The sequence below is a fragment of the Mobula hypostoma genome, chromosome 26, assembly GCF_963921235.1.
Source record: "Mobula hypostoma chromosome 26, sMobHyp1.1, whole genome shotgun sequence".
NCBI classification, from domain to species: domain Eukaryota; kingdom Metazoa; phylum Chordata; class Chondrichthyes; order Myliobatiformes; family Myliobatidae; genus Mobula; species Mobula hypostoma.
Genome location: NC_086122.1, coordinates 9530069 through 9545689, shown reverse-complemented (window position 1 = coordinate 9545689; position 15621 = coordinate 9530069). Strand labels below are relative to the sequence as shown.

The 15621-nt window shown below is 42.1% G+C and overlaps 1 protein-coding gene across 2 annotated transcripts in view; it reads right to left on the bottom strand.

Annotated features, from left to right (window-relative positions):
- Positions 1-12747, bottom strand: part of inpp5b (inositol polyphosphate-5-phosphatase B) — a 194646-nt gene extending 181899 nt beyond the window's left edge. For both annotated transcript variants that reach the window (XM_063033907.1, XM_063033909.1), the window contains exons 1-3: positions 12674-12747; positions 8229-8326; positions 878-901 (exon numbers count right to left, since the gene is read on the bottom strand). In XM_063033907.1, the coding sequence (XP_062889977.1) occupies positions 878-901; positions 8229-8319 (115 nt within the window). In that variant the 5' untranslated portion in view covers positions 8320-8326; positions 12674-12747. The remainder of the gene's footprint in view (positions 1-877; positions 902-8228; positions 8327-12673) is intronic.
- Positions 12748-15621: the final 2874 nt, after the last annotated feature.

The following is a 15621-nucleotide window of genomic DNA, read 5'->3' as shown; positions in this document are numbered from 1 at the left end:
TGAGGTTAAAATAAATTAGAGCAGCGTGCACGTTATTTACATGTTATGAAAGGAACGTTCACGCAAGTGCCAATGGGTCGGCGCGGTCCAGACATTTGGTTCTGGCGGTCCGCCTAGTGGGGTTTTCTGGTCTGAACTATGCGGCATTCAACTTCTACCTACTGGTAGCTACTCAACCATGTTGACAAGACCCAGAACTGTGCAGCTCCCAATAAGTAACAAAATATACAACTGCCAAGGATTTCAGTACATCCAACCAGCACTTTCACTGCTGTCTGCCACCATCTACACTAGATACTAGACTCCAATTTAAAATTCTTATTCTTGCTTTGAAACTTCCTCATACCCTTGCCCCACCTCATCAGTGTAACATCTTCCAACCAGCAAGTTATTATTCAAAACTCTGTGTCACTTTATGTACATACAATCAATAAGCTATCACATGTATTTATAATTTTGCTTTATTATTATTGTGCTCATTATCTCATTTGTTTGTTTTTGTGCTGATCCAGACTTACCATTATTTCATTCTTCTTTACACTTGTGTACCAGAAATGACATTAAACAATCCTGAATCTTCACTGAGTTGAGGATTTTGTGCATTTCCTCCTCCCCTCAACCACTACGGATTTTACAGTTCGAGCAAGGGCCGTACTCTGGAATTCCCTCCTTAAACTCCTCAATCTCCTTCTCCTCCTCTCGCACATCAAAGCACACCCTTGGCCAAACTTTTGGACACTTTCCCAACAACCTCCTTTCTCAGCTCAGCATTCACTTTGCTTGATGTGTTGCTGTGCACCATTTTGGAATATCTTCCAATGTTAGAGGCTATGTATGAAACAGTAGCTGTAGCAGTTCAGAAATGAATAAGACTTACCGAGAATATGTGTACTCTGAATCACTGAAAGATAAAAGCAAAAATAACATCAGACAGTGCAGTGTTATATCTAATTAGTGTTACTTTTTTTTTAATTCAGCACTTGCAATCATCGGGATGGATAATTGATTGGATCAGTGCAATGTTACTCTTGTACCATGACCATTCAAATTGCCTCAGTTTAGTTCCTGAATTGCATACAATTTTGGACATAGAAACAGACCATGTGATTCCATCCGATCGAAATCACTTAATGATCCATGACACTGATTAATAAAATCAAGGGTACGTCTTCTGGAGTCATAACAAAATTCATAATAAAGAGGAGGAACACAAGGAATTTTCCAAAAAATATTAGAGAACCAAGAAGCCAATGAAGGTGAGGAACTAAAGGAAATTAGTGCTGGAGAAATTAAAGAAACCAAAAGTGAATCAGGTGCAGAGGATTTATAATTTGCATTACGGACCATTTAAGGAGATTATTATGGAAGGAGTGAATGCATTGGTTATTATTTTTCAGAATTTCACAGATTTTCATACCTAGACTTCCCACCGATTTGAGGTTGGCAGACATAACCACAGTCAGAAAATGGAGGGTGGGGGAACACAGGAAGCTACAGGCTGATTAGTTCACCCTTTGCTGTGGGGCAAGTGCTAGAAGCCACGAACACAGAATGCTGGAGGAAATCAGGTCAGTCAGCATCTACGGAGAGAAATAAACAGTCCACATTTCGGGCCAGAATCCTTCATCAGGATGGGAAAGGAGAGGTGAAAGAAGCCAGGAGAAGGTGGTAGGCATCTGCAGAGTCTCTTGTGATTGTGAAATGCCAGAAGCTCTCAAACAACATGACTTAGCAATATACTTGGAAATATATCAAAGGGATTATACAAAGTCGTCATGCATTTCTGGAAGGAAAATTACAGCAGACCAAATGGATTTTTTAAAAGTTTGTAATTAGTCTAACAATTGAATAGATAAAAGGAAAATCTAAGAGCCTTTTACAAAGTCCCACATAAAACACAAACTGCTTTTTGGGTATGCAGGGATGAAAACCTGATCAAAAGACAGCATACAGAGTGTGAATAAATGTGTATTTCTGGGGGCGGCCCATGATAATTTGTCAGGTACAACAATGATCAGTGCTTCTGTGTCAGCTATTGATAACATAGCAATGATTTAGATAAGAGAACCAAATGGAATGTTTCAAAGTTTGCTGATGACACTAAACTGAGTCTATGAACCGTGAAAGACTGCAAAGAAGCTTCAGGGTGACTTAGATGTATTAAGCGAGTGGATAGAACATGGCAGATGCAATATAACAGGCTAAATATGAAGTTATCTACTTTGCAAGGTAAAATATAGGCAGACAGGAAGATATCAAGGAAGATATGGGCGTTCTTGTACACCTTCACTGAAAACAAAAAGGCAAGTGGTACCTTACCTTTCATTGCAGAATCAAGGATATTTTAAATCTGTAATTTTTTAAGCAGCATTTCAGGTTGTATACTGCATACATTCACTGATGTTGAACTGAACCATTGAATTTCATTTAGAGATCAGCACCATAGTGTCCAAGGAGCTCGTGACACCCAATTACACCTATGTGACCAATTAGCCTACTAATCTGTACGTCTATTTTTTGGAATGCGAGAGGAAACGGGAGCACCAGAAGGGAACACACATGGTCACGGGGAAAACGTACAAACTCCTTACCGAGAGCGGTGGAATTGAACCCAGGTCATTGGCATTGTATTAGTACGCACCACCTCAAAACACAAAGACTGCTGTCTTGCTAAAATTTGACAGAGCAGGGCAGTGGTGAAATAACACTTGGATGTTTGTTTTATTTTCCATCATTTCCTAATCCCTCTTCCCTCACTTCTTCCCAGCTTCTGATTAAATAGACCTAATTTTTTTAAAAAATCTTATCTATGGAGGAATTTAAGTTGGGGGCTTATATGGGAGGCAGGGTTTGAGAGTCGGCACAACAATGTGGGCTGAAGGGCCTGTACTGTGCTGTACTATTCTATGTTCTATGTAACAGCAACTTGAGCTTCTCAATGAGTGGAAATTTTTTTCATGTTACTTTTTGTACTTAATAGTGACTAGCCAAGATTAATTACAACTTTCTACAAGTTAAAATATATTTCTTGCTTCTACTTTATTGAAGTTTTTCATAATTATTGAGGGCTCCACCTTTTTGCCTGTCAGACCTTTCTTGTGACAGCCCAACCTGTTCAGGTGTTGAATCTTAGCAGCTTCCAAGGTCCAAGGGGTCATGCACTACACTGAACAAGCCTTGCACACCAGTGGGTTTTCTTCCACAAAATGCCACCCTCCTGCAAGATCTGGGGTACTGGAAGGGTAAGAGTCAAAGGTGATTAATGGGAAGAGGGTTTGAATGAGGTTCAGTGAGAAGGGACAGAATTAGGAGAAGTTGTACTGCAGGCAAGATGGTGGCCATGCGGATCTTCAGTGGTTGGAGAACGGATGAACTTGGTAGATGAGGATTTGGAGCTGTTTGCAATAGATGGGGAAGGACCCGTCTCGGTGATCAGAGGATGGCACAAATGGTAACTCGGTGATTGTGCATTTGATGACCATGGAATATTTGGGTCAGCACGGTGACGTTGGTGGGTCAGGCAAGAATTACAAGTCCATTGCAATCTTTTGTGGGGTGGATGACGGGTGTGAGATAGTTTGGGAGGGGACAAAGCCCGAAGGAAGGGCAGAAAAGTACTCAAGATTATTAATTAGCCTTATTTGTCACGTGTACATCAAAATTTGTGTCAAATGAAATCAGCGAGGATTGTGTTGGGGGACAGCCTGCAGTGTCTCCATGTGTCCAGCAGCAACACAGCATGCCCAAGACTTACTAACCCTAACCATATGTCTGAGAAATGTGGGAGGAGACCGGAGCACCCAGAGGAAACCCACGCGGTCACGGGGAGAACACACAAACTTCTTTACAGACGGCTGCAGGTGGTTGCTGGTGCTGTAAAGCAATTGTCCTAACCACTACACTACTGTGCCTGCACTAAGGTGGAGCAACTTGAATCAGGCACCCGATAATTTCATTGGTCCTTCCAGTTCGCGTGGTTATTGGCAGTGAAAACACAACAGCATTTAGAAATTACACAAGTGGTATCGGCAAATGACAGGCACTATATGTGAGATCTAACATGCTTTGGCACATTAACCTTACAGGCAATCCTGAACACAAACTGCAGACTTTCTGCAATTAGTCCTAATTATCAGCATCTTTTTATTTTTGCTGGTTTGGTCTTACAGTGTAGAAAAATATGACACTACACAGCAATATTTATAGGCTTGGATATGCTTTATCATCCTTAACAACTTTCTTTAACTGTTAAGAGAGGGTGGGTAAAGGAAATATAGTGGAAGTGGATGTATTGATTGTAAAAGTACGATTTAAAAGGCTTGCAAGAAAAACAGTTTGTGCATTGAATTGAGTGGGACGTGGCCACAGGACAAAATACAAAGTGTGAGACAAAGAAAATACATCATGCTCCCCAGCCACTTCTATTTATTAAGTGTACACTGAGTGTGCTTAGAAATTCTGGAATGAAATTATAATTTTTGGATATCATGAACTGTGCCTTGATACAAACTGTACTTAGCATTTTAGAATGCTCGAGCTGAATTTGCATGCAAATCAGATTGATAACAATGAAATTTAACACAGAGAAAAATTGAGTAGTATGTTTTTTAAAAATTATAAGAGGGAATGAAAAGTAACCATATTTTAAACTTTGAGAAGTGGAATAAAGTTACCTGGATATGGGGATACATACTTCATAAAAAAGTGACAAAGCAAGATATGTAATATTATTAATATATTAAAAGGCAAATAATTTATCTTCAGTCTGAGGGTTAGAGATCCAAAACATTGACTGTTTCGCTTTCTGAGTTTTTATGTCAGATTTCCACTATCCTCTGAGTTCTTGAGCTCCAAACATAATCTTTGCCGAGTACAGAATGGGGTAATCTGGACAAAGACAGCTTGTCTGTCTGGCAGTCAAGGTTGGTGCACACTGAAGGATGAAGTGGAAAGATCTAGATCATCAGAGTTCTTTAAATCAGCATGCAGAGATATTCCAGTGGAATTTAGTCAAGTTGGGCCAGAGAGCTGTGTGTGCAGTTTTGACTTTATCCGAGACAGGATGCTCCCTCAAGGGAAGATGCTTGCTGCACGATTGAGGGCTCGGTGGAGGGCGCCGATGCTTTTATGCTGGTGGGGGAAGGGAGTACAGCTGACCTTTCGGGCCAAAACCCTTCCCCAGTCCGGCCTACGTTGACTCTTTTCCATAGATGCTGCCTGTCCCGCTGGGATCCTCCAGCATTTTGTGTATGCTGCTCAATAAGAAAGTGAATGTATTTCTTGATGTAAAAAGGAATCAACGTGTATGAAAAGAACAGCATTTTGAATTGACTGATCAACCACAATCACATTGATTGGTGAAATAAGGATGAAAGAACAAATTACTTTCTCCTATTCATATTTCAATGTTTCCAAGTAGCTGGAAGCACACAACTAGTTAATAAAGCCCATTTTATATTTTCCCTTTTCAAACTAGAATAAGCATTAGAGAACGTAGAAGCTCCACATTGACATTTCTTTGGCCTTAAAACTATATTTGAGTCATAGAAGTGAATACCATGAAATGAACAAAATAATGGAAAGGCAAGACCGCAGAAAAAACTCTATAAGTTTGACAGAAATACTGTTAGAACTTAGCCAATCATCTGTGAAAAGAGAACTCAGTTAAAATTTCATATCAAAGACTTCATCAGTTCTGGACTGTTATTGCCTCCAGTTCTGAGGAAGGCTCTTTGACGTGACTGGTTTCGCTTTCCACAGACCTTGATTGACTGAAGGAGGTCTTCTAGCATTTCTGCTTTTGTTTCAGTTTCCAGCATCTGCGGTTTGACAGTGCTGTGTAAAAGTATTCACCTCCCACCCCCCCCACCAACCCTTTGCTCACATCAATGAGTATTATAACCAGGGATTTTGATCAATTTTACTGAGAACTGTTATTTGTGAATCACATGCACCTTTTTTCCACAGCAGAGGCCAAAAATGGAAAACTGTAAAGCATGAAAAGCAGAAAAAATATTCAAAAACTTAAATGCCAGCAATTCAAAAGTATTCAGCCCCCCCTTGCTCAGTATTTAGATGAACCACCTCTTGCAACTACTGCAGTCAGTAGTCTTTTTTGATAAGTCGCTATTAGCTTTGCACAGCATGATGGAGCACAATTTGCCCATTCTTCCTTGCTCAATTGCTCAAGCTGTGCCAAGTTAGTTTGGGGAGAGGCGGTGAACAGCAATCTTGAGGTCTTGCCAGAGATGTTCAATCGAGTTATGGTCAGGACTCTGAGTGGGGCACTCAATAGCATCAATTTTCTTCATTTGAAGCCGATCTATGATTGCTCTACAGTGTCCTGCTGACTGACAAATTTCCTCCCCAGTTTAAGCTTTCCAGCGGAACCTAACAAGCTTTCATCCAGGATCTCCCTGCATTTAGCAGCATTCATCTTTCCATTAATTCTGACCAGATTAACAGTCCCTAGCGCTGAAAAGCATCCCCATGGCATGAAGCTGCCTCCACCATATTTTACAGTTACATGGCTGATGTGTAATATTAGATTGACACCACAAGTACCGCCTAGCATTGAGGCCAAAAAGTTCCATTATCTGACCACAGGACCTTCTTCCACATTTTTACAGTATCTTCTAAGTGATGCTTTGCAAAGTCTTTATGGAGAAGGATGTGCTTTTTTTTAAAGCCAGGGTTCTTCCTTGCCACTCTTCCATAAATACCCTTTTTTGCAAGGCCTTAGAAATTGTAGAGCCATGAACTTCATCTCCAGTTGCAGCTACTAACATCTCCGTTCTCCGTTCAGAGTTACTATTGATATCACAGTCTTCTTCTTCGGTTGTCCATCAAAATCCGATGACGATGTCCACTCCTCTAACAGTGAGATCTTTAATGACTATACAGTCCTATCCTGGATCCACAAGATCTATTGCAGGTGGGACATGTATTTGTGGTAGTGGTGGCATCCATGGCTGCATTTCTCCTGGCTCTCTTCTGCTGTCTTCTGGTTGTTCTTCCCATCTCCAGAATACGAACCCCGTCCCTACACAGCTGTCGCCAAGTGGTACGGTCAGCAGCAACGTCCTCCAGATCCTTGGGTCTGATCTTGCACTTCCTTAAAGCATTCTTCATCTGATCCTTATAGCGCTTCTTCGGCCCTCCAGCTGAGCGTCGACCATGATGCAGCCGGCCGTATAACACTCTGCGGGGTTGCCGACACGGGGGCATCCTTATCACGTGCCCCAGCCACTGCAGCTGATGCTGGGTGATCATGGCCTCAATACTTCTGCGGATATCACAGTGGCCTCTCTTACAAGTGCCTTTCTTCTCCGGCGACTGAGTTCGGAGGGGGTGTCCTGACTTGGGCAGTGTGGCTTTTTCCACTTTTTCACAATGGACTGCACTGAGCTCCAAGGTATGTTCAGTGCCTCTAAGTTGGTTTCGTACACTTCTCCAGATTTGTGCTTCATTATTATCATTTCCCTGACTTCTCTTCAATGCTTTTTTATCTTTATTTTGGTTCGGTCCGCTGAAAGTCTACCATACTGTTGGACCTTACAGAGAGATGGGGTATCTACTCAGCTGACCCTCCAATTTTCTACATCAACCAGTTGGGTGAGTTGGTAAGGTAATATACAGTATTGCACCTGGGGAAAGTTAGTGTCGTAATTACAAAGGGTTGAATACTCTTCTAGCCTCACAATTTTAGTTTTTAATTTTGAGTAAATTATTAACAGGATTTGCAATTTCTCTTCTGATTTCATATGACGCGCAATGTTTTGCAGATTAGTTCAATAAAATCCTACATCAATATATTTTAAACTTAGAAAATGAGATAGTACAATGTGAAAATACATGGGGAGGTTGAGTACCTTTTCAGGGTATTGTGTTTGTTTTGTTATAAAATTATTACTACCTTAAACTGTAAGATTCAAAGGGTTACATAGCTATAAAGATCACCCATCAAATGATGAAATTGGTACTATTTATGTACCACGTAACTGGTATGTCATGTTGTTTCAACATTCTCACTGCCTGCAACAGCAAAATAATTGCATTTATCCACTAGTTAAGTATAAGCAGAGGGTAGCGTTGTGTAATTACCCAGGAAGTGAATTCGCCAATTTGATACGCTTTAGTAAAGAAAGGTTACTCTAAGATCACCAAAATATTTGCCTGTGTTCATGCTCCACCATTTTAAAAGAATTATAACAGCGCAAGATCAGTACCTTCCTCGATAGCAAAGTCATCTGAGATGGGCACTATCTCTTCCAGTGATACATCCTCTGCAATGACTGGCATTCTTCTGTGAGAGTACATAAAAATTCTGAAAAAAAAAAAGAAAGTTCATTTTTAGAATATGAAATTATTTATTCAAATAATGGTAAAACTATAAATGTCATATTTTCTTTAAAATCCATTCCCAAAAATGACCTCTAGATCATACGTCTCTTTGGGGGCCTTACTTGCATGGGTGGTGGTGGTGGCCGGGGGGTCTGATGCTTTCTGTTGGAATGGGGGGGGGAGGGGGGAGGGTTAACGCCCTGCTGTTGCTTGTGCATGGGGGTAGGGGTCCTTTCGGGTTCTAACGTTTTTCTACCATTTATTCTTGTGGTTTTCCTTCTGTTTTGTGGATGTCTGTGAAGCGCAAGAATTTCAGGTTGCATACTGTGTAGATTCCCTGATATTATATGGAACTTGAATCATTGAAAATGTGATTTACACAGTTAAGTCCAGTATTTAGTGTCTCCCCCTAGTTAAGCAGAGAATATTTCTTTTGACTTGAAAGAACCGAGTTGCTTCCTTTGACTTGCCGTAGGCCAATCAGAAATCAACAGCATAAAGGGGTGAATTACACTTTGCTCAGCCTGATAAAGACAGTGGATTCCTCCTTCAAAGTGCATGACTGAACAAGTTATGTTTTCAGACAATACAGCAACAGAATTTTGGTCACTTTCACCGTGATCAGAACTTCAGGTACAAATCAACACACACAAAATACTGATGGAATTCAGCAGATCAGAGAGCACCTCTGGGAATGAACAGACAGTTGATATTTTGGGTCGAGGCATCGGCCATCTATTCACTTCCATAGATGTTGCCTGACCTGACGAGCTCCTCCATCACTTTGTGTGTGTTGCTTTGGATTTCCAACATCTGCAGACTTTATGTTTCAAATGTAAATTTCCATTTTACTAAAGTTCAACTTATGTTCTATCTAGATGATATCTCTAAGCTTTTTAAATATCACTTTACTGAAATAGCTTCTGCAATAACAAATCCAATAATATTTCATAAAATTATTTCCTTATTGGCTTTATTTCCATATTGCAAAAGTCTGTCACAGCCTCTTGAAATGTAACGGGAGATTGGAAGTTCCTTGTGAGTAGGAAAACACACTTGAATGGTTTTGTAAAGTCATCCTAAAAGGGTGAAAAAGATCAGAAGCAAATTCAAAGTCAAGGGCCAACGTGAAGCTTATTGTCATATTGGGGTTAGAGTTGTCAATGATTGGTGTAGGTCAGTGAATGTATGCTTAGAAATTTGGGGAACAATATTTAAATTTCCAGATATAAAGATGAGCTTTGTGCAAACTACAATGATTGTAGAAGGCGTTCAAGAGAGGGAATGATTGGGACTTGCGAGGTCATGAACGGAGGGGAAAACAAAAGAATTGTGAGAGTCAAGGACTGTGAACTCGACGAGGCAGAGGTCAGCATCATGGACTGGAATAAATTGAAAGGAACCAATCTACTCAGGAAGGCTCTCAAAAATGCACCAATCTACAGCATGCAGCTGTGAAGCATAGTTTGAAATTGCGTGGATCAGTTTCTCCCAGCCACACTCCAAGTGATCACTAATACATGGAGCTCATCCGACATGGAAATGCATCATTTATGCAAGTATGATTTACGGCAGGAAGGACCAGAAGTTGAACGTTTGGACACAAAAACCACTCTAATATTTTCTTCCCAGCAAAAAGCAATAACATGAAAATCAGAAGTTTATCTTGAAGTAACTGTTAATCCCCACTGCCCCACCCAATATAGTTCAACATTAATTTATGAATGTCTTGCACAAGATGGAGTCTTGACTTCACAATCTACCCAGTTATGATCTTACACTTGTTTACCTGCACTGCACTCTCTCTCTAACTGTTACACTTTATTCTGCAATGTTGATCTACATCAACGGAGCTGTAGTGCAGCGTGTATCAAGCTTCAAGTTCCTTGGTGTCCACATTTCCGAGGATCTCACCTGGTTCCTGAACTCCTCCATCCTGATCAAAAAGGTGCAACAGCGCCTTTATTTCCTGCGGAGCATCAAGAAAGCTCACCTCTGTCCCAGGATACTGATGGACTTTTACCGCTGTACCATTGAGAGCATACTCACCAACTGCATCTCAGTGTAGTATGGCAGTTGTCCCGTATCGGACTGCAAAGCACTCCAGCATGTGGTGAAAACTGCTCAGTGGATTATCGGCACCCAATTGCCCACCATTGAGAACATCTACCATAAACGCTGCCTGGGCAGGGTGAAAAGCATTATCAAGGATGCATCTCGCCCTAACCATGGACTTTTTACTCTCCTCCCATCCAGTAGGCACTACAGGAGTCTCCGCTCCTGCATCAGCAGGCACAGGAAGAGCTTCTTCCCTGAGGCTGTGACCCTGCTGAATCTCACATCACAGCGCTAAACAATATTGCACCCATATTGTACTGTCTCAGTACTTTTATATTTGTGTGCTGTAGCACTTACTTTTTATTCGCAGTTATTTTGTAATTAACACTATTCTTTGCATTTCTGGTCAGATGCTAACTGCATTTCATTGGATTTGTATCTGTACTGGGCACAATGACAATAAAGTTGAATCTAATCTAGTCTAATTATTGCTTTACCTTGTTCTACCTCAATGCACTGTGTAATCATTTGATCTGTACAAAAAGTGCAAGATACAGTCAAAAGCTTATGTGTGACGATAATAAACCAATACCCATTACTTTTTGTTGTTAAATTGAAAGCAGAGTTAGTGAAGCTATTTCCGTGTGATTGAAATTTACAGTGATCACTTATAGAACATCAAGCATTAAGGCACAGTAAAGGCCCTTCAGCCCATGATGTGCCGACCTTTTAAACTACTCTAGGATCAATCTAACCCCTCCCTCCCATGTAACCCTCCATTTTCCTGTCTAAGAGTCTCTTAAACATCCCTAATGTATCTGCTTCTTCCAGAACCACTGGCAGCATATTCTGCACACCCACCACTCTCTGTGTAAAAAAAAAATCCTACCTCTCACATTCTGTTACATTCTCCTCCAAATGCATTGAAATCATGCCCCGGTGTATTAGGCATTTCCACCCTGGGAAAATGTCTCTGGCTGTCCACTCAAGCTATGCCTCTTATCATCTTGGACACCTCTACTGAGTCATCTCTCATCTTCCTTAGCTTCAAAGGGAAAAGCCCAAGCTTGCTCAGCAGATCCATCTGCAAGTGAATTCCTGCTATATTAGAATTGTTAGCTTCTTAAAATAGGGTGCTTCTAAACTAGCACAAATTGATTCAGTTTTATTCATACTACCTGCTTGAATTTATCACAGGGAGATAACAAACGAGGAAAGTACTCTGCAGACCTACAGAACAAACCAACCCATTGGACAAGACCAACGCCATCTACAAAATCCAATGCAGGGACTGCAGCAGATGTTATGTTGGCCAAGCTGGGAGAAAACTACCCACAAGCACCCATGGACATCAACTGGCCGTAAAGCTGCACGACCAACTCTCCTTAGTGTCCAACCATGACAGGCACAAATTCAACCGGGCATCAGCGAATGTCATGGCGCAAGCCAACACGCAGCATGTAAGAGAATTCCTCGAAACATGGCTTACCACAAACAATTCTATAAACAGACATATAGGCCACGATCCCATTTGTAAGACAACGTGGGCAAAATTTCAGACAATCCACAGAGTTTGGCACGCAACCAGTGACAAGACCCCAATCCCTACATCACAACTGAGTTTCTGTAATAACGACCAATCAATTGATTGACAAGAACGTAAAAGTCAAGCATCTGGAGGACACACCACAAGTGACCAGTGCCACCGATGATGTCGCCTTGTATGGTCACAAAATGTTTGCAAACGGATCGCCAAGATCGGAGAACAACTCAATCCAACCATCTACCTCCTGAGCTACACATTTTCTGAGTTATTTCCAACAAATGAATCACTTGAAGCTCCATGGTAAAATTAACAGGGTTAGGCCCTAAAAATAAAGAGGCATTAAACAAAAACCGAAGGGTTATAATTCAGTTTGAGGACAGTTAAATTGCATTGAACCACAGAGTAATTGAGCATCAATCGCTGATGAACAGAATCCTCCCGATTTTAATAACAGTCAGCTTAATGACCCTATGGCGGAAGCAAGACTTATTATCCATGGTTACAAGGTTGAAATTATCCTTGGAAGCTCAGAAGTCTAATTCAGTGCAACTTTATAATATTACTTGTAATGTTAAATTTGGACTGCTTTCTTCAACCATATTTCTGAAAATCTGAATTTGCTGCTCATTTTTGATTCTGAAAGACTGCATCACAGGGTAACTGCTACAGAGAGAAAACTTAAATGGAGTAACAACAGGTGTGAGCTTTGAAGACAAAAGAACTTACGCAAATTCACTGCTGCATTTCACAAGTCCTATTATACGGCTTTCATTTGATTCTCCAATTAACGCAATGCCTTGCAACGCATGCAGAAAATGTTAAGGAAGAAGAAGTTTCAATGCAATTTTCAAATTAAAGTCTTGTCAATAGCTTTCAAATTATTGTAAAATGTACATATCACTAGAAATAGGTCATATTCATGATCGTCTGATTCATCCGAACCTTCCCTTGGTGTTATGTGGCAGAGCTAATATAGCCACTACCTCACAGCACCAGAGACAAGGGTTCTGTCCTGACCTTTGGTGCGGTCTGTGCGGAGTTTGCAGGTTTTTGCTGTGACCCTGTGGCTTTCCAGCAGTTGCTCCAGTTTCCTCCCCCATCCCAAGGACGATCAGGCTGATAGGTTAGTAGGCGGTTGCAAATTGCCCTGAGCATATAGGTGAGCAGTAGGATCGAAGAAGAGATGAAGGGAATGAAGGAAAATTAAAAACTGGGAATAGCATGTCATTAATGCAAATAGAAGGCTGATAGTCAGCATGGATGACGGGACAGAATCTTTTTTCCATAATGTATCTCTCTGTGCCTCTATTAAGAAAGCCTGGGAAATACCCCAAGAGAGGCACAGTGAGATAAAATGTCAAATTCCCCATATAAGTATGGCCTGTTACTTTGCTACTTTTTAACCAATACCACAGCCAGCAAAGTCTTCCCATGTAATGCAAACCATGCTTTATGTACAATATTATATGAACTGTCTACTTTAGGTGCCAGCACTGATACCAATCAGTGAGTAATAAGAATTGGGAACTTTCGAAAATATATATTGTACATTAACAGATCATATTTAAATATAGTGACTATATTTAAACTTTCTATTCAAATTTTCAGACTTCCCTTTTCTGCTTGTTGGTCACAAAATAACGTTGGCTATAGTTGGGAGGAAAAATCTGCACTCTCTCCTGAATCCAAGCTGGAACATAAAATGAAGGAGGTTTATAATTAAAGGAAAGGGGAGGAGAAATTGTTTGGTTATTAAAATGTGAGTTTTGATAATGATCCTCCTGTTGGAGGCTCAGGAGAAGATAGTGACTTAATTCCACACATTAAAACATTTCCAAATGAAATGAACTCCAATAAGCATTGAATCAGCCTCAAGAACAGTAAACAAGCACACTTTAAATCATAACCCAAAAGTTCTCATCTCTCAATCATTCAGCCCATCTCTTCAGTATCATCTGCATTTACCACAGTTAAAAAATATGGATGGCTCACTGCCATTTCCTGCACGTTCTCACACTCAAAGCACTCTCCCACATACGATCATTGAGCAAAATCCAACACCACATCTCAATATTAACTCTGAAGTATCAACTGACCCCCTTAACAAGCAACTGGATACCAACAGAACAACGGCCATCCCCCAGAAACTAACCTCCACCCAAAACCCAAACTCAGCCACTGATCAAACTGCAGTAAATTTCCGACAATTCGCTGTTTGACCATTGGCAGTCCCGTGCTTCACTGTATAATATGACCCATCACCCCCAACTGTATGCTTCCTTGTGATCCACAAGACTTGGACAGTTGATATTTCATGTGGGACAAATGAAGGGTCTTAACCCCAAGCGCCATTTCCCACCTCAGATGCTGCCTGACCTGCTGAGTTCTTCCAGCTCTTTGTGTCTCCACAGGACTTAACTAACAGCCCAGTTCCCGCGCTTGGCCAAGACTCGCTACGTTTAATGCAGAATTTAGAATACCTCTCTGACATTAAAAAAACACAACTAGAAGTGTGCTGAGTAAGTGAAATAACATGCAATAGTCTGAAAAACCCACACAGCTAGTCGAGTCCAAACTCGCGGGATTATCGGAGTTTTCCCACAGCGAGTCGGACAACTTTTGAGTGGGGCGACAAGTTTCAGACCCTTGCGCCAGCCCTGGCTTTGATGGTCTGACGGGTGGGGTTTAAAGACAGATTCTCCTCTCTTCTCAGCTACACCCACTCCCAGCCCCCGCCTCCGCCCCCGCCCCGGACAACTCGCCCTGGTTGTCCGGAGGGGATGACCCAAGGGGAAACAGTTGAAGATCTCGCTCCCAAACCTCCTACCCGCACCCCGCCCCACCGCCTTCCTCCGCCCCAAGGATACTGCCCGACACTGGTGTCCCGGCGCCAGCGTAGCCTGCACCAATCCCGACTGGTCCATGGCGACCTGGGCCCCGGTTCAGGCTGCTTGGTCACGGCGGTCGGCCCCAGCCCCTGCCCCCGGCGCCCGACGGCACCGGCGCCTCATCCCCTGGGGCTGCAGCGAGCCCGGCTCCGTTACGAACTCCCACTCCGACCTCCCGCCTGCGGTGCCTCTGACAGCGAACCGTCCTTCCTCTGGGGGCTGACCCCACCCTCTTGCTGGAATGGCCCCCGCTCGCTCCTTCTGCCCGGTTGTCTTAATTCCGTTCCGCTGCTTCGTTGCGACTTTCTCCAGTCTTTGCTCTCTCTTCGGACGCGTTCTGCGGTTTTGTTTGCGAGCTGTTCTCTTGGCTTCCTTTTTTTAAAATCGTATTTTCCTCTACACTTGCTAAACCCTGGCAAGCTTGCATCAGAAACGTATTTTACTGCTGCCACGTTTGACTGTGGACGCCAAACCCCACGTCCGGGCAGCTGGAAATCGGACTAAACTTGCCCCGCAATGTTGTAACCGTTATCTTCAGCGTTGACATGCATTCCATTTCTGTGCAGGAACAGCGAGCTATAAAAACGTCGTGACGTTGCCTGTCGGTAAAACATTAAAGGGAGAAGAGCCCGATTGTAATGTTAGCGCTCCGCTTCGGGCGTACCTGACATCCCGCCGTTACTTTGGGAAATGTGCCACGGTAATGTTTCATCCGGTAATGAGTCACTCGGCTGAAACTAGGAACCTAAAGTAGCACCTCAGTGAGCCGGTGTCATGGTGAAGGTA